The following is a 25,284-nucleotide window of genomic DNA, read 5'->3' as shown; positions in this document are numbered from 1 at the left end:
TACCTGAGCTGGCAGGAGACAGACACTCCCTCTGCCTCCAGGCCCTGCCAAGAGAAGTCCCAGAAGAAGGAACTTGTGGAAAAAGAGACAGGGAAGCCAGAGCTACTAAGCCTAGCTCCCCCCACACCCAGATTTGGAGTAGCCAGGGACTACCGTCCTACTAATCCCTCTCTTCTCTCTCGTCATTTGCATGACACACCAAAGAGGAGTATGTACACACGTGCTTGTGTCTGCGTGTGGCCTCTGTCTCTGTGTTGGTGAGAGGCCAGTGTCTGTATCCATGTCTTCTTCTCTGAGTAAAGCAGGGGAACTGCATTCATGCATCTATGTGTGTGACCCCATGTATGTGTGAATGTATCTATGGAGTCCATGGGACTGTTTGTGCTCTGCACATAAACTGGTATGTGTGCATGTAGTTGTGTGCATGCTGGTGTGTGCAGTGACACCACTTCTTCCTTCCATGGAAGGAAGCCGCAAATACTACTCTGGCCTCTCTGCACCACTCTACCCCATCCCCCTCCTCTCCTGGCTCCCCAGCGGAATCACACCCAGGCTAGGTAGAATTAAGAAGGACTGAAGACTTCCCTGCAGGCATTTGGGGAAAGGCTACAGGGACAGACAGATGCAGACCTGCTCTCCTTTCTCTTCCCCTCACCCACCTGAGCCCTGGAGGACTCTGTGCCTTCCTTCATCAGAAGCCAGTCACTTTGAGCTCTCTCCTTTCCCCTTCCCCCTTTCAGGGCCATCCCACCTACACATGCCACTTCATGAAGTGCTCAGTAAATAGAATTGTTGAGTTGCTGCTACCTGCAAAAGGAGAGGAAGGAGGCGAGTGGATGCATGATGGGGGCAGTGGGTGAGTGGGAGGACAGAAGAGTGAACGGTGCTCAGGGAATAACACAGGAAAGGAGAGGTCAGGGAGGGCTCCGAGCGACTGAAAGATTCCTGGAGGTGGGAGCTGCCATGGCTCAGCCCACCTCCAAGCGTCTGGGGCTTCCCAGGGCTGGGCCTGGCTGAGTCATCCCTGGGTCCCCCAGTCATGGGGTTGCTGTGGTCTTGTTCTTTCAGTTCCGCCAACATTCCTGGGAAACAAGAGGAGGCCCAGGGGTAAAGGGGTTATTCCCTAAGCATGGCTCAGGCTGGAAGTGGGGGCACCCCATAGCTGTGCATGGCCTGGGGTGGGCAGCTCAGACCAGCTACATGCATGGCCATGGCTGGCTCAGCTCAGCACTGCTTGGCTTGGCTGGAGTGGCGGTGCATGAGCCTGGGGGGCAGAAGGGGAGAGGGGCGTGGCACCTCCCCTTGGCTTGTGGAATTAACCTTCTGTGACTCTAAAGCTCAGGAGATGCTGTAGGAGCATTGGTCCTGGACTCCCTGACCTCCCCTAAGACCCTGCCAGAAGATAGTGAGGGAGTGGAGGATGGGGAACCAGAACCAGATGACCTCCGGGCATCCGTTCACCTCTTGCAGCAGGTGGTAATCCTGGGACCAGGCCCATGACAAGATGGAGGAACAGGGACAGGTGCTGAGAGGAGAGGAGTTAAAAAAAACCCATCATATTAGTTCATGATAGGAGAGAATTGATTTAGCAATGGCTCCATGTTAAAAAAGGCCCAGGAATCTTAAATAACCACAAGCACATTAGGGGGCATCCTGTGTTGTTCAGGTTCCTTCTGGGTGGCAAACTAGCTCTGGGCCCTGTCCAGAGAGGGACATGGACAGGCGGAGTGAGTCCAGAGAAAGGCACCCAAATGGCAGGAGACCAGATATCAGTGCTTTAAGGAGGCTCTGAGGGAGCCTGTGCACCCTGGCCAACCCCACACAGCAGAGCTGGGAGCACAAGCAGAAGCCTCAGCAGGCAGCGCTGGTCCACAGTGGAGCCGGCTGCCCCAGGAGGGAAGTGGGCTCCCTGAGGCTGGAGATATTTAAGCAGGGGCATTTTGGAAGGGATTCTTAGGGTATCCTGAGGGTTGGATGTGACACACGCAGGCCCCTTCAACTCTGAGGTCACGAGGAAGGAGGCGCTGCGAGAAACATGTTTGTGAAAGGAAAGACCTTGGGCCAACTGGGGAAGGCCTAGCTGCCTCCAGCTTGGTGGTGGACAGAGCCCCAGCCGGGAGGCCGGGACCTAAGTTCTGGTTCCACTCTACCCTGTCTCTGTGTCTGGCCTTGAGTAGGGACCTGCCCTCTCTGTGCCACCTCCTGCCCAGAACACCTGGTAGATGAGGCTGAGGCTCAGTGAGGTTGTGGAGCCCTCCTGCCTCTGTGGGAGTCCCACTGCCCTGAGGCTCTGCTTCTGCTCTAGGTCCCACCCCTGCCCTGTCCCCACTCCTCCTGGGCTCCTGGACCTTCAGGAGCCCATGTCTCTCCCCAGGGCTGAACGAGTGTCTGCACAACAATGGCGGCTGCTCACACATCTGCACTGACCTCAAGATTGGCTTTGAATGCACGTGCCCAGCAGGCTTCCAGCTCCTGGACCAGAAGACCTGTGGCGGTGAGACCTTCTCCCACACCCCCAAGCAGAAGCAGATCCTCCTGCCGGTTCTGACCCCTGCTCCTCCCCACAGACATTGATGAGTGCAAGGACCCAGATGCCTGCAGCCAGATCTGTGTCAATTACAAGGGCTATTTTAAGTGCGAGTGCTACCCTGGCTACGAGATGGACCTACTGACCAAGAACTGCAAGGCTGCTGGTACGGACACCCCAAGGGCAGAGGGGCAGCTCTGAAAGGGATACAGGAAGCAGTGTGCTTCCACATGTGAGGGGTGGATGTGTGCTTGTGTTACTGAGAGGTACAGGAATCCTTGGTCCCTTGTCTAGCTTGGGAGAAAGAATTCAGCCAAGAGACAATTAGTAACATAAGCCAAAGGTTTATTAAGGAGATAAGAGTACAGTCTAAGACAGGAGCAGGCTGACCCAGCTGGGAGCAGCAGCAGTAGCTGTGTTTCTTTAAAGGGACAGTGCACTCTGAAAGGTGAGGCAGAGCGGGGCAGGCTGCTAAAAGAAAATGAACCAGCCGCAGCCCCGAGAGTTCTGCACTGGGTTTTTTCTTGAAGTTCCTGTCTCTGTCCTAAATCTCTGCCTTTTTCTTTGTCTAGTTTTCCCATTCCTGCTTTAAGTCCCTGCCTGTTCCTCACCTAGTTCCCACCCAGGCTTGTGAGACCTCCCCTTACTATTAGCTCGCGCACATGCCCAGCTCTGGGCACAAATACTACCTAATGGTGGCATCACTCATTACCACCACCCTAGGAAGGTTGCATAGTGGTCAAATCTGATTGGGCCTGCATATTTCTTAGGGATTTCCCCTTTGCCCTCCCCCTCCTCCTCAGCATGCAGCTAGCTACATTCTGATGGGAGAACTGCAGAGTGAGCAGTTTCTGGGCATCTTAAGGGGCATTCCTTTCTGCACAGGTATTTCCCCTCCTCTCTGCTCACACCTAGCATGAATGTTTTGGGTGGTCTCTAGGTGTGAGATTTTCTAGATTTCCCTTTTCTCAGGGACTCCCCCTTCTGCTCATGTCCAGCTGTCTGCCTACTCTAACAGTTGCACACACAGTGCTCAAAAGTGTACATACACATCACACACAAAACGCACTGCACACTAACACCCACACAGACACTGTATAGAGCCACCCAATATAGCCCACAGAGATGACACTCATACAGCAGAATATATAGATACAAAATTGAACCACACAGAGACTACACACACAGCATAGGCAGTCCACACAAAGAGCACGACCTGGGCAGACCTACACATTGATCAATTCAGCCAGCAGAATTAATTCATTGTATTCAGTTGTTTATATTGAACACCTAACATTGTAGTAGACACTGGGGATTCAGCAATAAGCAAAACAGATGCGAATCCCTGTCTGCCCTCAAGAGACTTATATCCTAATGGATGAGCCAGGCTAGAAATCAGATAAATAAATAAAATATAGTGCATGGCAGATGGCGATAAGGGCTAAGGAGAAATAGAAAGTAGAGAATGGGAACAGGGAAGTCCAGGTGAGCAGGGGGTTCTAGTTTTAAATGGAATGGTCAGGGAAGCCCTCACTGAGAAGGTATTTGAGTAAAGAAGGTGAAGGGGGGTGGGTGTGGTAGCTCACGCTTGTAATCCCAACACTTTGGGAGGCCTAGGCAGGAAGATCACTTGAGGCCAGGAGTTCAAGACTAGTCTGGGCAATGTAGCAAGACCCTATATCTAAAAAAAATTTTAAAACTAGCCAGGTATAGTACACCATGCACCTATAGTCCCAAGCTACTCAGGAGGCTGAGGCAGGAAGATCCCTTGAGCCCAGGAGTTTGAGGTCACAGTGAGTTACGATGCCACTGCACTCCAGCCTGGGTGACAGAGTGAGACCTTTTCTAAAATAATAATAATAAATTTTTAAAAAGGGAGTGAGGGAGGTGAGACCGTGAGCTACCATGCAATTATCTGTAGGAACAAGCATTTCAGGCTGAAGAGACAGAAACCGCAAAAGCCCTAATGCAGGAGCATGCCTAGTATGTTCAAGGAATAGCAAGGAAGCTGGTACAGTTGGAGCGAGGAAACCCGGAAGAGACGAAGCCAGAGAGGTGGCTTGGGGCAGCCCAAAGGGCCTTCTAGACCATTGTAAGAGCCAGCTCTGGATTTCACTCTAACTAGGGGGAAACCATTGAGGGCTCGGAGTAGGGAAGGGACATGGTGTGACATTTTAAGAAGGTCCTTCTGACTGCAGTATTGAGAACAGACTGTAGAGGACAAGGGAGAAGGCAGGGAAACCACTTAAGAGGTCATTGCAATAATCCAGAAGCGAGGTGTGATGGTGGCTGAACCCTTATTCCCACATTATTACCGTGGGAATAATGAGAAGTGGACAGACTGCAGATATAATGCAAAGGCCAGCCAACAGGATTTGCTTATGAATTGAATGTGGAATGTGGAAAAAAAAAGAGTTACAGCAATGGAAAAAATAAGATTGCTACGTATGGGCTTGGGAAAGACGGTGAGGAAAGCAGGTTTGGAGGAATCTTAGGCTGTTTTGGACATGTTAAGTTTAAGAAAACTGGTTAGGTGTCCAAGTAGAGATATTGAGAAGGCAGTTGGATATATGAGTCTGGAGTTCATATGCAAGTTAAATACAATATACATCATATAAATTATAACAACACAGCAGCCATAATACTGACATGTAGCCCATAAACCCAAAAAGTATACCACCCAAACTGTACAATATGTAACTCATACATTAGTATATCACATATAACATGTAACCTGTTCTTGCCCCCATATAGAACACATGTAATACATGACACAGATTATGTACATGCACTGGAGACAACATGCAACTACCCATGCATATACAAAATCCACACACATGAATATTTCAAGTGCAATTACATAAAATCTCAAATCATAAACACAGGGGGTTCCTGTCACAGTCACAGCTGTCATTTAAAATCACTCCAACATGCCCCTTTAACCTGGCTCTTGCCTTCAGGGAGGTGAAATGTCATTACTGTCATTTTGGGGTGAGGGAAATCACAGCTTGTCAGTGGCAGAGCTGGCCTGGAACTCAGCTTTCATCCTTGCCCCTTCCTGCACCTTGAGCCCATTCTCCATGCTCTCTATTTGTACCACACTTCTGTCTCACTCCCACCCTGCTTTGAATTAGTCTCCATCACTACACACAGGTCACACACCCAGCCCCAGGCCCTACACGACTCTGTGCTGGTCCCATCCTCCAGGGAGCACATTCGCTTGGCAAAGATGCACAGTGACAGGGACTGGTGGCTGGCAGAAGCGTCAGCTGGAAAACAAGAGAAGGAGGCAGAGGGAGCTTGAGGGGCAGGTGTTACTAGCAGCAGCCCCTCAGACAGTGTTGGTGCCTGAGAGTGGCCCAATACATCTAGAAACAGCCTGTGGGAGCTGGTGCTAGGCCCTCAGAGGCCCGTGGGACAGTGATCTCCCATATGGAGTAGCCACAGGAAAGTCTAGGTCACTTATTTATCATCTTAAAATCTAACTCCAAATCTAAGAAGAAAACAGGTTTTTTGTATACATGAGCAGTTGTATGTTGTCTCTACTGCATATATATAATCCGTGTTGTATATCACATATGTCCCATCTCTGCCATTGGCTCAGGATAGAGAACAAACTCACCCAGCTCATAGGACCCTTTGTGATCTGGCCCCTGCCAATCTCTGAAGCTCGTCTCTTGCTATGTCCACAACACTTTCTATCCTGAATTATCTTTTTTTTTCCCTTTGAGACAGAGTCTCTGTCACTCAGGCTGGAGTGCAGTGGCACAATCATGGCTCACTGCAGCCTTGACCTCCTGGGCTCAAATGATTCTCCCACTTCAGCCTCCCGAGTAGCTGGGACTATAGGCATGTGCCACCATGCCCAGCTAATTTTTTTTTTTTTTTTAGAGATGGGATTTTGCCATATTGCCCAGGCTAGTCTCAAACTCCCGGCCTCAAGCAATGTGCCAGCCTCAGCCTCCCAAAGTGCTGGGATTACAGGTGTGAGCCACTGTGCCTGGCCCCTAGTTATCTTTCTAAGACACTTACTTGCTCAGGTAGTTCCTTCTTGAACCACAGCAGTAGGGCCCAAGTAGAGAAGGTGGTAGTTGCTGGAAAGAAATACATGGTAGGTGGAAGGGACAACCTGAGCAAAGGCCCTAAGGCAGGAAGCCCGTCCATGGCTAGGTAATGGTATCTGGTAACTGGAATCAAGCTATGTTGGAGGGGCGAGTAATAAGGCTGGACAGGGAACTTGGGGTCACACTGTGGAAGGCTTTCAGTGCAGGCCTAAGGAGAAAATGGGGAGCCATAAAAGATTTTGGAGAAGTTTATATCTAATAAAAAGAATAAGAATCCTCCTGCTATGCATGGTGCTCTGCATCTTCTGCTTTCTGTACTCATTATTTCATCTGCTCCTGCAACCTGTAAAGTAGGAATTGTTGCTACTATTTTAAGGAAAATGGATGTGTCAGCCAGCAAGCCAGTGGCAGAGTCTTGGTCTCCAGGCTCCCTCCCTCTTGCACTGACTCTTTCTCTTTCAACCTCCCTGCATGGCAGCTGGCAAGAGCCCTTCCCTAATCTTCACCAACCGGCACGAGGTGCGGAGGATCGACCTGGTGAAGCGGAACTATTCACGCCTCATCCCCATGCTCAAGAATGTCGTGGCACTAGATGTGGAAGTTGCCACCAATCGCATCTACTGGTGTGACCTCTCCTACCGTAAGATCTATAGGTGAGCGGCCACATCCTCTGCAGCAAGGCCTGAAGAGTGGGGGTGAGGGGTGGTGACAGGTGAGGAGGGGAGGAGTGGCCTCTGCCTCTAGAGCTCCTCAGGACATAGTTGGGACTTGGGAAGAGATGCAGGATCACAGTGGATATGGAACTTCTGGGACTTTACTGGGGCTGGAGTAGGCTGAGGGCTCCCTTGGGTTAGCAGCTTTGAGCCCCAAACACCTGGGATTTGTCTGACCTCTGGAGGCCTAATATGGAAGCACAAGACACAGGAACTGTTTGGCCAGGGCAGAAAGGAAGAAATCCTGGCTTTGGGGAGGACTTTCCAAGCAGCTCACATCCCTGTGTGTTGGAACCTGGGGACTTAGACCTGGTCCCTGCCCAGAGGATCCCTCTCATGACATCCATTTGTGATGATCATGAGAAAGTACAGAGGAGGCCTCCGAACTCACCTGGGCATCTGATCTGGCATGCCCTCCTGGATGGCATCACCCCAAGGCCAGCTTTTCACTGTCTTTGACGCCACATTCAGTGGACCTGGTACTTGGGAAGCTCCTCACACACTGGAGGAGGTTCTCTCCTAGGACTTTCTCAGATGCCAGCAGCCTGTCTCCCTGCATGTCTGGGCCCCCTTTAGGCAGTCATGTCCTTTCTTTGTCCTGAGATCCACTTGGCAGGAGTGCCGATGACCAGGCGCTGGGTAGACACTGAGTCACTGATGAAAGAATGATGGGATAGATGGGTGGAAGAGTGGATGGAAGCAAATATAGCAAGTGCCACTCACTGACAACTAGATTCCTGCCTCCCCGCAACATACAGACACTCAGTTCACACACACCCAAAAACATAACTAGAACTATGCCTGTCCAAGAGTTGTAACTGAAAGAGGCAGGATTTGGTGACAGACTAGATATGGGGCTGATGGAAGAAATTTACTCCTTCATAGTGAATTTTGGGAGTTTCAGGTTTTTGGCTTGGGAGGTTTCATGAATGGTGGTGCTGTTCTCTGATGTGCGAAGCAGTGGAGGAGGATCAGGGCTTGGGTTGGGCCGTCTGGTTGGCCGAGGGGAGGGGAATGGGGATGAACGGTTTTGGACATATTGAGTTCAAGGTGTCCATGGGACATCCAAGGGGAGCTAGTTGGCTTTGCAGTCTGGATCATAAGAGAGCTGTTGGGATTGGAGACTTAGTTATTGATGGCAGTGCACACTAAGGAACTAATCACCCAGAGAGAGGGCAAGAAGAAGAAAACCTCTGGGGAAACAGCATTTGCTGCTTTGCTAATGTTGCCTCCTGAGTGTCTACTGTATTCTTAGCCCTTCTCTCCATTCTCACTGGCACAGTCGTTCTTCAGACTCTCTTAATCTCCCACCCAGATGCTGTAATGTCCTCCTAACCAGTTTCCCTGCTTCATTCCCTCTCCTTCCGACCCATCCACTCCATAGATGCCACAGTGAACTAACATGCTTATTGGACTATGTCCTCTGGCCTGTCCAGTTACCACTGGGGATAAATCCTAATTCCTTGGCATGGTACTCAAAGCCCATCAGGATGGGGTTCCTACCTATACCTGCTTGCAGTCTGACACCCACATAAGCAGCTCCCCTAAGTATCTCACTGTTCAGAGCAGACTCACCTCTGGCCATTTGCACAAGCCTTTCTTGTTCCCTAACGGCTTTCTGTCCTGGTGAATTCGTGCTCCTGGTGAACTCTTCCTTCAGGACTCAACTATAAAGCCTTCTCCCACCCTCTGGGATGAGGTAGTCTCCATGCCTCTGCTGCCATAGCCTCTAATGCTTTCCATAATCACACTGTATTATATCTGGCTCACTCTAATGGGCAGAGCTGTGGGGCAGCCCCACCTTAGAAACCAGAGACTGTGGCCCATGTAAGCCTGTACCCCTACCCTGGTACCCCAGGGAATGTGTAGAGTGGAAATTATCCACGTTCCTCTAAAAATCTATTGCCATGGCCCAGATGGAAGAGAGAGAGGGGAAGGGTGCACAGGTGGCTCCAGATGGGCCCATGGGTGGAACATCTGCCCCATGGTCATCTCTGTTTTCTCTTAAGTGCCTACATGGACAAGGCCAGTGACCCGAAAGAGCAGGAGGTCCTCATTGACGAGCAGTTGCACTCTCCAGAGGGCCTGGCAGTGGACTGGGTCCACAAGCACATCTACTGGACTGACTCGGGCAATAAGACCATCTCAGTGGCCACAGTTGATGGTGGCCGCCGATGCACTCTCTTCAGCCGTAACCTCAGTGAACCCCGGGCCATCGCTGTTGACCCCCTGCGAGGGTGAGTGTCCTAACTGAACTTCCCATTCTCCCACCATAGGTGCTCAGTCCTCTTATGTCTGTCACAAGAGCTATCTTGAGGGCTCTAGAAAGCTCTGGACCACTCAGACACAGGCCATGGGGAAGTCTTGTTAATCCCCAACCAAGGTTCTCTGGGCATTGGTCACCAAAGTTCTCCCCGGACTCTCCCACCCACTCGTTATATCGTAGAATTGGAGCGTCTCAGAGCAGAGTAGGGCTCTAGAGATGGCCTGATAGAAGCTCCTGGGGGTGGAAGCCTTTCTTCAGGCTGCTGTAGGTGGGCATCTGGCAGCTGCTCACATACTTCCAAAGACAGGTAGCTCATTACCTCCCATAGGGCCTGTTTCACTGTGGGGCAGCTCTGCCCATTAGAAAGTGGGTCTTTTTCCCTCATAATCCCAAATCTGTCTCCCTACAACTTCCTCCATTGGCCTCTGGAGTTACATAAAACATGTCTATTCCCTGCCCTGTGGGAGAGCCAGCAAGATTTGAGGACCAAGATCACTGGTCTGTTCTGCTTCAGACTGCCTGCCTCCATCCCTACCCCTGTTGCCTATGGTCTCTGGGCCCTCACCACCTAGGCTGTCCTGCTCTGGCCACCCCTCAATTTTGGGAGTTAGGGATTCTGAACAGAACAGGACTCCCTCTCTCCCTCAGTGGGGATATCTTGAGATGGTTTTTTTAGCGTTGTATCACATTAAGTTTAACAGAATCAATAGCTGCTTCCTACTGCTATTTCCTTGTTAAACAGGGATAAGAAAACCTTCTTCTTCGAGCAAGGGCAGCTGGTGAGGGGAGTACCACATGGGAGGTTATGTGAGGCCTTGGGAAGTGACTGATAGCTGCCATTCACTAAGCATAGGTCAGGTGCTCCCAGCACAGAACTAGGCACTCTGACAGATACAGAGCCTCTCCTCTCACCCTCACTTCATCCCGGTTCTCTGTCTGTTCTCATGCAGACCTTGTGTTGCACCTGCCACATCCTGTCCCTCACATCATAGAGTTACACCCAGCCCAACCCCAATCCACTGGGGATCTGTCAGGGTCCCAGCAGGAAACCCACTGCATACTGAAGATAATTGGAGGAGGGTTTAATAAAGGGACTATTTACAAAGGAGTGGGTTAGGTCTAATTTACTACCTTGGATTAATTAACAGTGGGCTGCTACCAGCCCTAGTAGGCCTGAGGAGACAAAAGCAGGGAGGGTTACCTGAGTTAGGAAGCTCATCCACTTTCTCCTCTGAAACCAGAAAAGAGAGGGCTTATTAGGGCCTTCCCCACACTGACACCCTAAGGCTCTAGTTAGCACTGCCAGAAGTGGGAGAGATGGGGTCACAGGCTATGCAGCTGAGTCTGGATGCAATCTCGGAGAACAGTTTTCCTCAGGTTCTCAAAAGACGTGAAGGCTAAAGTGCCTGCTAATTCTAAGATTTGATGGTTCAAAAGAACTTTAGAGGTCTTCTCAGTCCCTACTAAACATAACCCACAACTAGTCAATGGGTTATTGAGCTCTTGTGACTCAGACTACCCTGGTCATGTCCCCAGCAAGAAGCCAAATTGGGTTATTTTGTCTTTTAGGTTCATGTATTGGTCTGACTGGGGGGACCAGGCCAAGATTGAGAAATCTGGGCTCAACGGTGTGGACCGGCAAACACTGGTGTCGGACAATATCGAATGGCCCAACGGAATCACCCTGGGTGAGCCCTGCCTTTCCTGGGTTGGGGGCCTATTCTAGTGCCTTGTCCTGATCACTGTCTGGAACTCCATGAGTCTTGTTTCTGGGTCCTCTCATGGTGCCAGTGACTTTGTTTCCTAATGGTTGCCCTAGGCTGGCCTCAGTGTGAGGCCTAGAAGTGTGGGCGGGGGGGGTACAAAGGAACAGAGCTCCAGATTGGGGTCCCAGGTTCATGACCTGATCCTGCTTCCTTCCCAAGATCTGCTGAGCCAGCGCTTGTACTGGGTAGACTCCAAGCTACACCAACTGTCCAGCATTGACTTCAGTGGAGGCAACAGAAAGACGCTGATCTCCTCCACTGACTTCCTGAGCCACCCTTTTGGGATAGCTGTGTTTGAGGTGAGTCCTGTAAGGAGAGGCATGGGCCCACTAGGAAGCCGAAGCCTAGAAAATGCTTGTTCAAATAGGATGAGTCCCTGAGACTTGTTCAAATGAAAACAGGAACAGGGAAACCAACTGATTTGTTTGTAAACAATCTGTGAGCTGCCTGCACACAAAGGCTCTGCAGCCCACTCTCCACCGGGCAGCCTTTCCCATGCTCTCCTCCCAAGAGCCCTCTCCCAGAGCACTTCTCACAGGTGAGTTGCTAGGCATGTATGTTTCCTCTCTATGCCCTCAGCACCCAGCACTGTAACCCATATACAAAAGGTACCCAGTAAAGGGAGGAAAGGAAGAAGAAACATACATATCCTTAGAATCATTTACTGGAGGAAATGGCCTGAGAGATGCTGTTCAATTCTGCACATTTTTATTGACTTCTGCCAGACCCTGGGGTCATAGAAGCGAATCAGACACTATCCTAGTCTCAAGAAGCTCCCAGGAAAGCAAGGAGCCAAGACCCTCTTGTGCCCTGACCCTAATGACTTTTCTTCTCCGGGAATGAAGAAGCCAGAACCAACCAAGGTCTCACACCTTCACCTCTTCCCCAAAACTAACTCCACCACCAAGGGGAGGGAAAGCAAGGGGATGATGGTCTGTGGTGGGCATTGGCAGGATTTGCTTGCAGCAAAGTTACTCAGCACTGCTCTGAAGTTGCGGGCAAAGCTCCACCTCTAAGTCCAGCCCCTGCTTTAAAGGACAGGTGTGTTGGTACACAAGTGTTTGTGCTTGTTTATATACATGGCATGTACATGTAAAGTATGTGTATGTGCATGGGTAAATATAAATGCATCAGAATAAAGGTGTGCATTCCTCTAAGTGCTGGTGCTTATGTGTGTACATACATATACCAAGATGTATTTAGACTGCATATTCAGGGGCAAATGCAGCTTTTTGTGTGTGGATGAAAATTTGGGTATGTGTTTAGATCTGTGTATGAGGATGCACAGTTGTACCTGTACGTGTGGATTTGCTGACAGATGCACATCTAGGCTTATATGGACTAACCAAGTGGACTCATATGGATACCCAGAGGCTATAGGAAGCCCAGCAGGGCATAATCTTCAGAGCTCACACATCCCTTCCAATCTTGGTCCCAGGCCCCAGTAACGATAATGCTATAGAGATTTAACCTTGGGTTTCTGCTGGGCTCTAGCAAGCAGGCTTAGTTCAGCATGAATGAGTAATGTTGTGGCTGTCAGTTCAAAGCACAGAATCAACGAATAATCCTCTAAGATAGAAGGGAACGAGGAGAGGTGCATCACAGATTAGAGGCTGAGAGCCCCGCCGTGAATCCATGGACAGGACAGATCAGGGGAGATTTCAGGGCAGTTCTTGTGACTATGGTTTGGGCCAACCCCTCAGACTGAGGTCATGGATTTAGACTCCAGGCCTCCCATCCTCTGCATCTATACCCCACAGGACAAGGTGTTCTGGACAGACCTGGAGAATGAGGCCATTTTCAGTGCAAATCGTCTCAATGGCCTGGAAATCTCCATCCTGGCTGAGAACCTCAACAACCCACATGACATTGTCATCTTCCATGAGCTGAAGCAGCCAAGAGGTGAGCTGTCTCTGGTCCTAGGTCCCAGGTCCCCTGACTGTGTCCTCTCCTTTCACCAGGCAGGCTGTGTTCACATTCAGGTCACAAGTCAGCAACCCCAGGAATAATAACAACAATCCCTCTTGTTGGTAGAGTACTTTTTCATCATATATTTTGTCTCATTTTACCTCAAGTTATTTGTGAAATAAGGCTGGGTGTAAATGAATACATAAATGTCCTATTTTTGCCAATCCTACAAAGTGTGGGTATTACTCTTCTAACAGTTGAGGAAACAGAAGCTCAGAGAGGTAAAATAATGTTAGCAGGTGGCAGAACTGAAACCTAAACCCAGGTCTATCTGGTTCCACAGCTGCTTTCACCATGACACACTGCATCTAACTTGCTATTTGTAGCCATTCTGCAGTAGTATAAGCTAATGTATCCGAGGGCCATATAATAAGTCAGCTTATTGGTTGGGAATAGAATCTAGGAATCCTACTACTAGGTTGTTCCCTCCTCTATCACTAGGATATACTAATTCTAACTGTAACTGAAGTGTTGGCTGGCAGGGTGAAAGTGGGAAAGCAAGGGAGTGTAAGGAGGTAAGATTGGTGCCTGATTCTAGACCTAGAAATTTAAATGAGAGACGTAGTATGTGGCACAGGGAAAAACAAAAACCACGGGCTTACGGGCTTTGGAGCCCAGCCGACCTCAATTTAAGTTCTATCTCTAGTCCAGACATGGTGGCTCATGCCTGTAATCCCAACACTGAGAGGCTGAGGCAGGAGGATCCCTTGAGCACAGGAGCTCCGGGCAGCAGTGGGCTATGATTGCATTACTGCACTCCAGCCTGGGTGACAGAGCAAGAACCCCACCTTTTAAAAAAAAAAAGTCCTAGAGTATAGCTTTGACGAATGAGCCTAGGTGTCTTTATCTGTCATTCTGGGATGTAACGTCCCCACCTCTCAGAATTGTTGCAAGGATTAAATGAGTGTGTAGGGATAAAACACTAGGTATGGTGCTGGAAAGTACCCAATAAAAGTAGTAGGGAGGCCGGGCATGGTGGCTCATACCTGCAATTCCAGCACTTTGGGAGGCCAAGGCAGGAGGATCACTTGAGCCCAGGAGTTTGGGACCAGCCTGGGCAAGAAGGCAAGACTCTGTCACTACAAAAACTATAAAAATGACCCTGGTATGGTGGCATGCGCCTATAGTTCCAGCTACTCGGGAGGCTGAGGTGGGAGGATTTCTTAAGCCCAGGAGTTTGAGGCTGCAGTGAGCTATGATTGCACTGCTGCACTTAGCCTAGGCAACAGAGTGAGACCCTGTCTCAAAACATTAAAAATAAAAAAAATTTTAAAAGTAGAGGGGCTTCACAATTGCAGAGATGTGGAACCAACCTGTCCATCGACTAATGAGTGAATAAAGAAAATGTGGCATATATACACCTTGGAATACTACTCAGCCATAAAAAGGAACAAAATAATGTATTTTGCAGCAACTTGGATGGAGCTGGAGGCCATTATTCTAAGTAAAGTATGATAGGAGTGGAAAACCAAAAACTAGATGCTCTCACTTATAAGCGGGAGCTAAGCTATGAGTACACAGGGGCATACAGAGTGATATAACGGACTTTAGAGACTAAAAATGGGGAAGGTAGTAGCGGGGCTAGAGATTAAAAAAAAAAACTACACATTAGGTACAGTGTACACTACACTTGGGTTACAGGTGCACTAAAGTACCAGAATTCACCACTATATAATTCATCCATGTAACAAAAAACAATGTGTATCCCAAAAGCTTTGGGGGAGAAAAAAAGAAAGGAAAAGAAAAAAAATATGAAAAAAAAGTAGTAGGGCAAGCTTTTTGAGCAAGCCAGGTTGGAGAGGCCTCATCCTCAGGAGGCAGGAAGACCTGGCATGTCCTGTCTGTGCCCTAGCTGTCTCCCTCTCTGCCATTAGCTCCAGATGCCTGTGAGCTGAGTGTCCAGCCTAATGGAGGCTGTGAGTACCTGTGCCTTCCTGCTCCTCAGATCTCCAGCCACTCTCCCAAGTACACGTGTGCCTGTCCTGACACAATGTGGCTGGGTCCAGACATGAAGAGGTGCTACCGAGGTAAGCAGACCTTCCAGGAGGGATGGCCCCTGGCAGTGTCAGACCCTACCCTGCTGAAACCTTGGCTTCTGGGACACAGTATGCTGCTGGTTTTCTTCTATCTTCCCTGGTTACTTGTTGCCTTTTGGGGGTTTCTCTTTTTTACCTTCCTTGAATGCTCATGCCCCCAGGATCCTTCCAAAGCTTTTTCTCACTCCCAAGGAAAAAATGCACATATACATAAAACATTTTAAATTCAGTTTCAGGGAGTTTCTGGAACCCTTTAAAAACCTCAGGTTAAGAACCCTTAATCTCCATGGCTTCAGGTACATGCAGATAACTATGTATTTGCCTGTTTCTCACCTAGAACTTAACAAACACTACACAGAAGCCCTTTTGCAATATAATTGGGACTAATAGTTAATACTTCAACCACATACACAGATGCATGTCCCAATCTTGATGTATAGCCAAGGCCTTTCATTTGAGCCTAAGTCTACTGCATTATTAATAATTTACAGGTTCAATTGTTTAAAGTGGAATAAGAACTTAAATCTATTGGTATAACAATATGAGTGTAAAATCCTTCTAGATTTATCTGATTTCCCCTCCCTACAGTCTTTTCATTGCTGGCCTTACTCACAACTAATTCCACAGCAATGTTTTAATGATTCATCTTTATTGAATCAAAGTGAAGTGCTTAGCATTCAGCTAAAGAAAAGATCATAGCCCACCAGGGAGATTAGGAAAGGCTTCACAGAAGTGGCATTTGAGCTACGCCATGAAGATAAGTTCCTAAGTATATCTCAGAGGCAATAACTTAGGCAACAAAATTATCTGTCCAAGTGACCTCCATGGTATTTCCCCTCCAGCACCTCAATCTACCTCAACTACGACGTTAGCCTCTACCAAGACGAGGACAGTACCTGCCACCACAAGAGCCCCTGGGACCACCGTCCACAGATCCACCTACCAGAACCACAGCACAGAGACACCAAGCCTGGCAGCTGCAGTCCCAAGCTCAGTTAGTGTCCCCAGGGCTCCCAGCGTCAGCCCATCTACCCTAAGCCCTGCAACCAGCAACCACTCCCAGCACTGTAAGGAAATGAGTTCTGCATTCTTTCATGACATGGGAGGGCTCCTAGGGAAGCCAGGATGGGGGTATGTGATAAGCGAGAACCTACCAGAGCTGAATACTGCGTATCTTTGAGGAGGTTACTGCATATCTGAGAGGGAGGTAGAGTACCAGCCTGCGATTTAGGACTCCTAGATGCCCCTACCTTACAGAGGGTCTGGTAGGAAGCTGAGACCCTGTGAGCCTCAGTTGTTTCTCTTAGAAAGTGGAAATAACCACCCTTCCACACCTGCTTCACAAGATTGCCATGATAGACAAAGGTGTAACCGGAAGTGCTCACGCACACAGCCGTTGCTGACTCTGCGAGGGTGTGTGTGTCTATGTTTCACAAAGTTTTGATGTGTATATGAGGAGGTGTCCCTTGTGTTTGGAAAGCTGTGATCTCAGTTCCCAGCAGGTCCCCAGATAGTAATATCTACAACCATGGTCTCCTTATACCTCTTTCCCACCCTGGGATGAAAATAATTAAGTTCACCACTTACTAAATCATTGGGAGCAGTAATTGTCACTGCTAGAAATGTTCTATCTCATTAATCAGCAAATACCTTTTTAATTGAGTTACCTGCCAGAGAGAGTTCACTTAAAAGGATAAACTATCTTTTTAATTTTTTCCCCTACATGGACAGCCCAGAAACCAAGCTGCTTGGCAGCATCTTCCTAATTGGTCCTATTTGCCAGCAGAAGCTGGCTTTTTGGAGTGGAGCACTTACTCCGAAGTTTGCAGAGGCAGACGGAGCATGTGTGAATTCCAGTTCCTCTCGTCTGAGGGCAGAGCCTCTCACCAGCTTCTCCTCACTGGCTTCCTCATGCTCTAGGTTTTAATATCACTGTCCAGTGTTCGCTGTGGCCCAGAGCGGGGAGGACAGCAGCATTTCTACAGTTAGCTCTGGAAGCAAGCAGTGCAGCTTTTTCTCCCCTTAACTGTTAGATTCTCTTGGAGTAACAAGGATAAACAGTCACATTGAGAGAGGATGGGCCTTGGGCCATTGCTGGGGCAGTCATCTCACCTGCAGCAAGTGTAGATGATAGCTCCTTTTCACACCACAGGGAGCTGTCAGGAGGATCTAAGGGAAAAATGCTTTCTGAACTATAAAGTGCTTCACAAATGTTACAATGAAGATGGTTATAAGAGTGAGAAAGATGGCATGGCATAGTTTTTCAAAAAGACAGTAAATTTTCCAAGCACTTTTCAGTTTAAAATGTGCTTTTACATATCTTTTTAAAATCTAGACCCTATTCAACAACCCCATCCCACTCTCCACCCTCTTAGAATTAGGCAAAGTTGTGCCAAGCATTTTATATTCATTTTAGATAAATTATTTCATTTAATCCTTACCATATCCTTAGGAGGTAGGTAATATCACCATTTTAAAGATATAAAAGTATAATACCATGTGCTGTATTTATAATATATAATAATTTGCCCAAGGTCACATGGGTAGTGAGTAGTAGAGCTGGGACTTGAACCCAGAAGTCTGACACAGAAGCCTATGCTCTTGATTCCTCTACACTACACTATGTCCCATTTTAATTACTTATGAAAAATAATCTGATAATGCAGATGGACAGACAGCTCACCAAAAACAATACTGGCAAAGCAACAGATACTGATGGAAAAAGGCAAATGACCTAGTCTGTCAGCAACATAAAGACCTAAGTGCTCACTTTGCCATGTGCAGCCCCCAGCTTCCTACCACCATGATGCTGTGGAAAGTGTATGGGACTTGGGACATGAGTCCTGGGTTCAAGTCCCAGCTCTGCCACTTTTCTGTGAGTCCCCAAACCCCTCAGTTAAGACTCAGTTTCCTTGCCTGTAAAATGGAGATAACCTCTGTCCTGCTTGCCTCACAGGAGTTGTGATAGGATCTGGAAAGACTGAATTATTAGGCAACAGCCAGGATCATCATTTTAGAATGAGGATGAGAAGCAGTTGGGTAGTTCTTACCACTTGAGGCCAGTAGGGGCTTGGACACACAGTGACAGAGCATCATTCTGCAAATGTTTGTGTTTTGCAGATGGGAATGAAGACAGTAAGATGGGCTCAACAGTCACTGCCGCTGTTATCGGGATCATCGTGCCCATAGGTGAGTGTGGCCCCCAGTCACTGAAGAGAAAAGAGAGACGCTGCTTAGGCCTAGGGAAAAGCGCTAGCAGGGTAGAGAACTTGGCCTGCCCTATTGACTTGTTCTGCCCTTGCAGCCTTCCTGCCCATCTCCCAGTCCTGATTTAATTTGGTTTTTTAGCCTAGCACACAAGGCTCTTCAGGACCTGGCCCCAGGTGACCTTCCAGGTACATCCCCCATCTCCCCATCCCTCGATTCAAACTCTACACTCCAGCCATGTGAAGTGCGACTGTATGATCCCTAGGAACAGGGCTGGTATCTCTTGCTCACTATTCTCCTCAGCTCCTAGCAATGTCTGGCACATGGTAGGAAATCAAGGATTTGCTGAATTAATGAATAGAGCTGCTTACCATTCCTTTAATAGGTCATACTGTCTTGTTTTCTTTCTGTTTGGTTTTCAACAAGTATTTATTAAGCAGCTACTATGTGCCAAACTCTGTGATAAGGGGAGGAAAGGCAGTTAAAGATGAATAAGACATGGTTCTGTCCTACAAAAGTTTATAGTCTTGTTGGAGAGACCCACATAACACAGGTAAGTTTGTTACGACCTGGTAGGTCCTAAGGTTAAGCTGCATGCACTGACTTCAGAGACAGTGCTGAGGATACACTTAACTTGGGCGGGGGGAGAGGGGAAGAGGGAAGAGGAGGTTTCCTAGAGGAAGTGATATTTGAGCTGGGTCAGCCAAGTGAAGGAGGATCAAGAGCAGTCCAAGCAGTGAAGACAGCATGAGTAAAGCCAGGAGTAGGAAATGGCCTGGAAGGGTCAGGGTGGGGTGGGTTTAGAGCTAGAAGGAGACCAGTATGGCCAGAGTATAACACTTTGTTAAGACCTCACAGAGAATCATGGGGGCTGATTCATTCTCTTCCACCCCAACATCCACACGGTATCCTGTACACCCCTCTCTTAGCAGTCTCATCTCTTAGCAGTATCTTTGCATTCTGATTGTCCATTCAGAGCTTTATCTCCCTTACTTGGCTATGAGTATTTCAAGGACAGGAACTTTGTCCTTTTATCCTGGGAATCTTCAGTATGCCGAGTTAGTCAGCAAATGTTTTAAAAACTTCTCCGCTGTGTGAGACACTGTGCCAAGTGCCAAGGATCCAGGGAAGAAAAAAAATAAAGACTTTAAGAGCTTTCAGTCTTTAATCAGGCAAAACTAAAGTCCTTTAAGGTAGATGTTAATACATGTCATAATGTGCTATGATAGGGGCATGTTGGATATAGATAGAGACAGAGAAACAATGTAATAGTGGCATGATACTCCTGTGAAGGGATGGTAGAAGGAAAGGTAATTCCAGAGTAAAAGTGGCGCTTCTGGAGAAGACAGCATTTGAATTGGCCTTGAAAGGCTTCACCAGGAAAGATGATGGTGAGGTTATTATTCCAGGATTATTTTGATTGGAGTGGAGAAAGAGAAATCTATCCCTTTCTTGCCATCCTTTGCCCTGTAGAAAGAGGCATCTGTTTTGCTGACATAACTCACTCTGAAATATTCAATATTTTTAATTTCTGCTAATCTGAGGACTGAAAGATGAGTATTATTTCCCTGACATTTCCCTGTGAGGTAGAGTATCTTTTCATAAGCTTATCAGCCCCTTTACTTATATTTTATCTGTTATGAATCGTCCACTCACAGTCTTTTCTTATTTTTCTATTGGCTTTTTCTTATTTATAGAAATATTTATACATGACAAATATTAAACCTTTAAAATATATGTTACAAATGTTTTCTTCCAATCTGACATTTGGTTTTAAAGTTTGTTTATGGTACCTTTTGCCATGCATAAATATGAAACTTTTAAGTATCAGATCTGTCAATCTTTTAAGATTTCTGGGTTTTGTGTCTTGCTTAAGAAGGCCGGCCTCACTCTAACTTATTGAAATATCTCCTGATGTTTTTCTTTTCTACTTTAAACTTTTTTTTAGTATTAGGATATTAATCTATTTGGAATTTAGAGTATGGTATGAGGTAGAGATTTAACTGTTTTTTCTCTATATACCTGTCTAGTTTCTCCAAAACCATCATTGAATAATCCATACTTCTCTCCTGATTTGCACTGTCATCTTTATTATAAACTACATCCCATATGTACTTTGATTTGCGTCTAAGCAGTTTATTTTCCTTCCCCAATTTATATATTCCTACATACTATTAGCACAACTTCATGATATGTTATGCTCACAACATCTTCTCAGCTATTTTTATTCAGTTTCTCTTCTAGGTGAACTTCAGAATAATCTTATCAATTCTATAAAAATTTTGGTGAAATTTTTATCAAGATTGCTTTAGATATATGAGTTTATGTGAAGAGAATATTATATTAAAGCTTCCCATCCAGAAATGTGGCCTATTTATTTCAGTCTTCTTTTATGTCCCTCAGCAGAATTTTATAGATCACATAGGACTTGCATATTTCTTCTCAGATTTTCCTAGGTATTTTATTTGATGGGCTACTATATTTATTTGATGGGCTACTATGAATGTATTGTTATTCCAGTACTTTTTCTTTTTCTTTTTTTTTTTAAGAGACAAGAAGATCTTGCACTCTTGCCCAGGCTGGAGTGCAGTGGTGCGATCACAGTTCATTGCATCCTCGAACTCCTGGGCTCAAGGGATTCTCCAGCCTCAGCATCCCAAGTAGCTGGGACTACAGGCATACACCACCACGCCTGGCTAGTTTTTTAAATTATTTTTTTTGTAAAGACCAGGGCTCACCATCTTGCCCAGGCTGGTCTTGAACTCCTGGGTTCAAGCAATCCTCCTGCCTCAGCCTCCCAAAATGTTGGTATTACATGTGTGAGCCACTGTGCCTGGCCTCCATTACATTTTCTAATTGGTTCTTGCTGATTAAAAAGACAGCTAATGATCTTTTATGTTGATTCTTGATTAACTAAAATTATTTCTGACAGTTTTTCACCAGCTTCTCTTAAGTGTTTCTAAAAATACAAATAGCTGTTAATAACAGCTTGGTTTCCTCCTTTCTCATATGTATTTATTTATTTATTTACTGGTTTTTTTTTTTTGTTTTTTTTTTGAGACAAGGTCTCACTCTGTTGCCCAGGCTGGAGTGCAGTGACACGATTGTGGCTCACTGCAGCCTTGACCTCCCAGGCTCAAGCAATCCTCCCACCTCAGCCTTCTGAGTAGCTGGGACTACAGGTGCCTGCCACCATGCCCAGCTACTTTGTATTTTTTGTAGAGATGGGTTTTTGCCATGTTGGCCAGGCTGGTCTCAAACTCCTGGCCTCAAGTAATCTGCCTGCCTTGGCCTCCCACAGTGTTGGGATTACAGGTGTGAGCCACCGCACCTGGCCTCCTTTCCCATATTTATAAACTTTTTTCTGGCCTTATTGCATAGCTAGATCTCTAAGACAATAAATATTAGCAGTGATAACTGCCTTGTTCCTGTCTTTAATGCATATCAATTATTGTAATCTTACTAAAACGGAAACCCCTTCCATAGCATCCTAGATAGGTGATCATTCAGCCTCCACTGGGATGCTCAGAGTGACTGCTAATCACCTTACAAAGCTACTTGCTCCATTTTTACCCAGCTGTGTTGGAGAGAGTGTCCTCCTTTAATCATTAACATAGTCATTTATTCTAAATCAGAGCTTGTGTTGCCCCCTGTGTCTTCTTCTAGAGATGTTCTTCTTCAGGTGGAGCCTCACCTTTGGAAATAAACACTCTGCCTGGCCCCATCCCACTCTCCATCCCCCAGTTTTGGGAGAGAATTGTTTTCTTAGAGAAATCTAGGGAAGCAGCAGCATTAGGGCAAAGGTGTGGTAAAATTCACTCATTCATTCAGCACATGTTACTAGGCACTTACTCAGTGTTAGGAACTGGTCGTAGAGAGTTAAAAAAAAAAAAAAAACAAAAAAAAAAGACACAGTCCCTGCCTTGAAAGAGCTATCTAGTTGGGAGTACAGATACATAAAGTAAGATACTGTGTGTGATCTGGGAGCACACATGAGAGAGCAACAGACTCTGCCCACAGTTGGGGAAGACTTCACATTTGAACAGGATCTTGAAGGATGAATAGTTAGTAAAGGAAAGAAGGGATGAGAGATGGGCTTTCAAACAGCAGAAAAAGAACATGCAGAAACAGAGCCTGAGGAGCAAAGGGCAGTAAAAGTGGAGTGGTGACAAGCCTTGCACTGATGTCTGAGCAGTGGGCTGGAGCCTGCTGGAGGTCCAGTGTCCTGTGTCCTTCCTCCAGTGGTGATAGCCCTGCTGTGCATGAGTGGATACCTGATCTGGAGAAACTGGAAGCGGAAGAACACCAAAAGCATGAATTTTGACAACCCAGTCTACAGGAAAACAACAGAAGAAGAAGATGAAGATGAACTCCATATAGGGAGGACTGCTCAGATTGGCCATGTCTATCCTGCAGTAAGTATTTCTCACTGGGAGAATTCCTACCTTCCGACCATCTTCCCTTCCATCCTTTCTTCCCCTCCCATCCTTTCTTCCTTCTCATCCTTTCTTCCTTCCCTTCCTTCCTTCCATCCTTCCCTCCCTCCCTTCCTTCCATCCTTCCCTCCCTCCCTTCCTTCCGTCCTTCCCTCCCTCCCTGTCTTTTTTCTTTCCTTATTTCCTTCCTTTCCTCCCTTTCCTCCCTCCTTCCCTTCCTCCTTCCTTCCTTCCTCAAACATTTATCAAAAACTTACCATGTATCAGGCACTGTTCTAGGCCCTGGGGAACACAGAAATGCTGGGGTAGGTGGTTAAGGTAAAAAGGTATCAGGACCACCTTATACCTAGAGGCTCTTCCAGGCAGTAAAAAAGCCAAATGTCTCTCTTTCTGCTCAGTAAATTTTTAGAACCTTTAGCCTGGAAGGCTTACTGGGGCCATTTAATTCAAATGTATTCATTTCAATACTGTATGCCAGTTATGTGCCAAGCACCACATTAGATATCAAGTATTCAAAAGTCAATAAGGAACGTGCTTGCTCCCAAGAAGCTGGTAGGGAGTTAGAGATACTAACATACAGTGGTATAATTGTGTGCTGAATGCCGTGGTGGAAGCTCAGGAGTCCCCTCTTCTAGAAAGCTATCCTTGGCTTGCTTTGTTCTCCCACAGTCCTCTGGGCCTCTCTACCTCACAGCCCCTGTCACACTGTAGTCCACTTGTCTTTTACTCAGTGGTCTCCTCACTAAACCATAAGATCCTTGAGGGCAGAACTGTCTGATTAATCTGTTTTCCTGATGCCTAGCACAGCATGGCTGACTCCCAACAAATATTGGTTGAACAGATGCCATGGCAACATCAACAAGGGAGCTATTAATTCTGTCTGGGGAATCAGGCAAGGAATGCCTTACAGAGAAGGTGACAGATGGACTATGTCCTTGAAAGATTAATAGCAGTTTTCCCAGGAGAGAAGGAGGGAAATGGCATTCCAGATAGAGGCATGTGCAAAGGCTTAAAGGTACAACACAGCATGGCTTTTTGGGGGAATGAGGACCACGAAGTGGCACAGCAGGTGTCACTGTTATACAGCACAGTCAGGGGGCTGAGTGTGACGTCAGAGGTCATCCACAGTGCCATCCCCCTGTCAGGCAATCAGCAGCTTTGATCGCCCACTGTGGGCAGAGCCCTGTCTTGGGGAGACCAGAGAACTGGAAGACCCAGCCCCTGCCCTCAAGGAGCTTTTTGTCTTGCCGGGGGAACCAAGGTCACAGCTGCACCAACTCCCGAAGAACCCTCTTTCCGAGCTGCCTGTCGTCAAGTCCAAGGTAGGGCAGTGCCACTCTAAGTCTGAGGGGCTGGTGAGTGAGGGCATGAACCAAGGCAGGCGCAGCCAATCCTAGAAGGCTTTCTGGTTTGGGAAGGCTGCAAATTGTAAGCTGGGTGTTGGGGCAAAGAAGAAAAATGGGTTAGTCACAGACCAATGAATGGCATGTGGAAGAGCGATCAAGTTTGGGGCAGGGCAGACAGAATTGCTGCTGAGGCAAACTGTTCATGAAGGGGAGACATGGGAAATGAGATGGAGCAAATGAGGAGGGTTAGCAGACGGCCTTGAGGATCCTTAACCTCGGCCAGTCCAAAAAAATAGTTGCTTGACCAGTTTTTGAAGATCAGAGGGGGCACAGTGGAAGAAGCACTGAACTTGGAATAAGAAAACTCCCAGTTCCATCCTTCCACCACCCTGTGATCTCAGTCACTTCTTTCTGCTCACTGTTATTTGTAAAATGAGAATAACAACCCCCATTCTACCTGCCTCCTGAGTTTATAAAGTACAAGTGAGATAGCACATGTGAGAGCACTTTGTGACTTACAAAGCACTCTGCACATGTAAAGTGACATTATTTCCAGAGAAAGAAATGACTCAGGGGGAGTTAATCCTGATGAGTCTAAGGACCAAGTAATAAGCTTCTGCCAGTTGCAGAGAAATAAGGAAATCAACATTTAGTGAGCACCTACTGTGTGTCAGACACTGTTCCCGGTGTTTTACATACATTTTCTCATTTAGTCTTCATAATAACCTTATCAAGCTGATATTATTAGCCCCATTTTGCAGATGAGGAAACTGAGACTCATAGAAATTGAATAACTTGCCTAAGGTCATAGCCAGGAAGTGGCAGAACCAGAATTCAAACTCCAGTCTGTATATACACAAAAGCCCATGCTCTTTCCTTTATATCATGAGGTAAATAGCCTTGAAGCTCTGGAAATCAATATTCTCAACAACCTGTCTCTCCTCTGTCCATTTCT

The 25,284-nt window shown here is 47.1% G+C and overlaps 1 protein-coding gene across 2 annotated transcripts in view; it reads left to right on the top strand.

Annotated features, from left to right (window-relative positions):
- The window catches only part of LRP8 (LDL receptor related protein 8), an 85,016-nt gene that overhangs the window by 53,708 nt on the left and 6,024 nt on the right, over positions 1 to 25,284 (top strand). The window contains exons 7-18 of one of the 2 annotated variants that reach the window (XM_030818838.1): positions 2,375 to 2,494; positions 2,568 to 2,693; positions 7,070 to 7,244; positions 9,314 to 9,541; positions 11,140 to 11,258; positions 11,496 to 11,635; positions 13,097 to 13,238; positions 15,179 to 15,331; positions 16,183 to 16,407; positions 18,461 to 18,529; positions 22,790 to 22,962; positions 24,129 to 24,305. In XM_030818838.1, the coding sequence (XP_030674698.1) occupies positions 2,375 to 2,494; positions 2,568 to 2,693; positions 7,070 to 7,244; positions 9,314 to 9,541; positions 11,140 to 11,258; positions 11,496 to 11,635; positions 13,097 to 13,238; positions 15,179 to 15,331; positions 16,183 to 16,407; positions 18,461 to 18,529; positions 22,790 to 22,962; positions 24,129 to 24,305 (1,847 nt within the window). The remainder of the gene's footprint in view (positions 1 to 2,374; positions 2,495 to 2,567; positions 2,694 to 7,069; positions 7,245 to 9,313; positions 9,542 to 11,139; positions 11,259 to 11,495; positions 11,636 to 13,096; positions 13,239 to 15,178; positions 15,332 to 16,182; positions 16,408 to 18,460; positions 18,530 to 22,789; positions 22,963 to 24,128; positions 24,306 to 25,284) is intronic. The other variant, XM_030818839.1, reaches the window with a different exon arrangement.

The sequence above is a fragment of the Nomascus leucogenys genome, chromosome 9 (assembly GCF_006542625.1).
Source record: "Nomascus leucogenys isolate Asia chromosome 9, Asia_NLE_v1, whole genome shotgun sequence".
NCBI classification, from domain to species: domain Eukaryota; kingdom Metazoa; phylum Chordata; class Mammalia; order Primates; family Hylobatidae; genus Nomascus; species Nomascus leucogenys.
The sequence above is the reverse complement of the archived record's forward strand: the minus strand, read 5'-3'. Positions and strand labels throughout refer to the sequence as shown.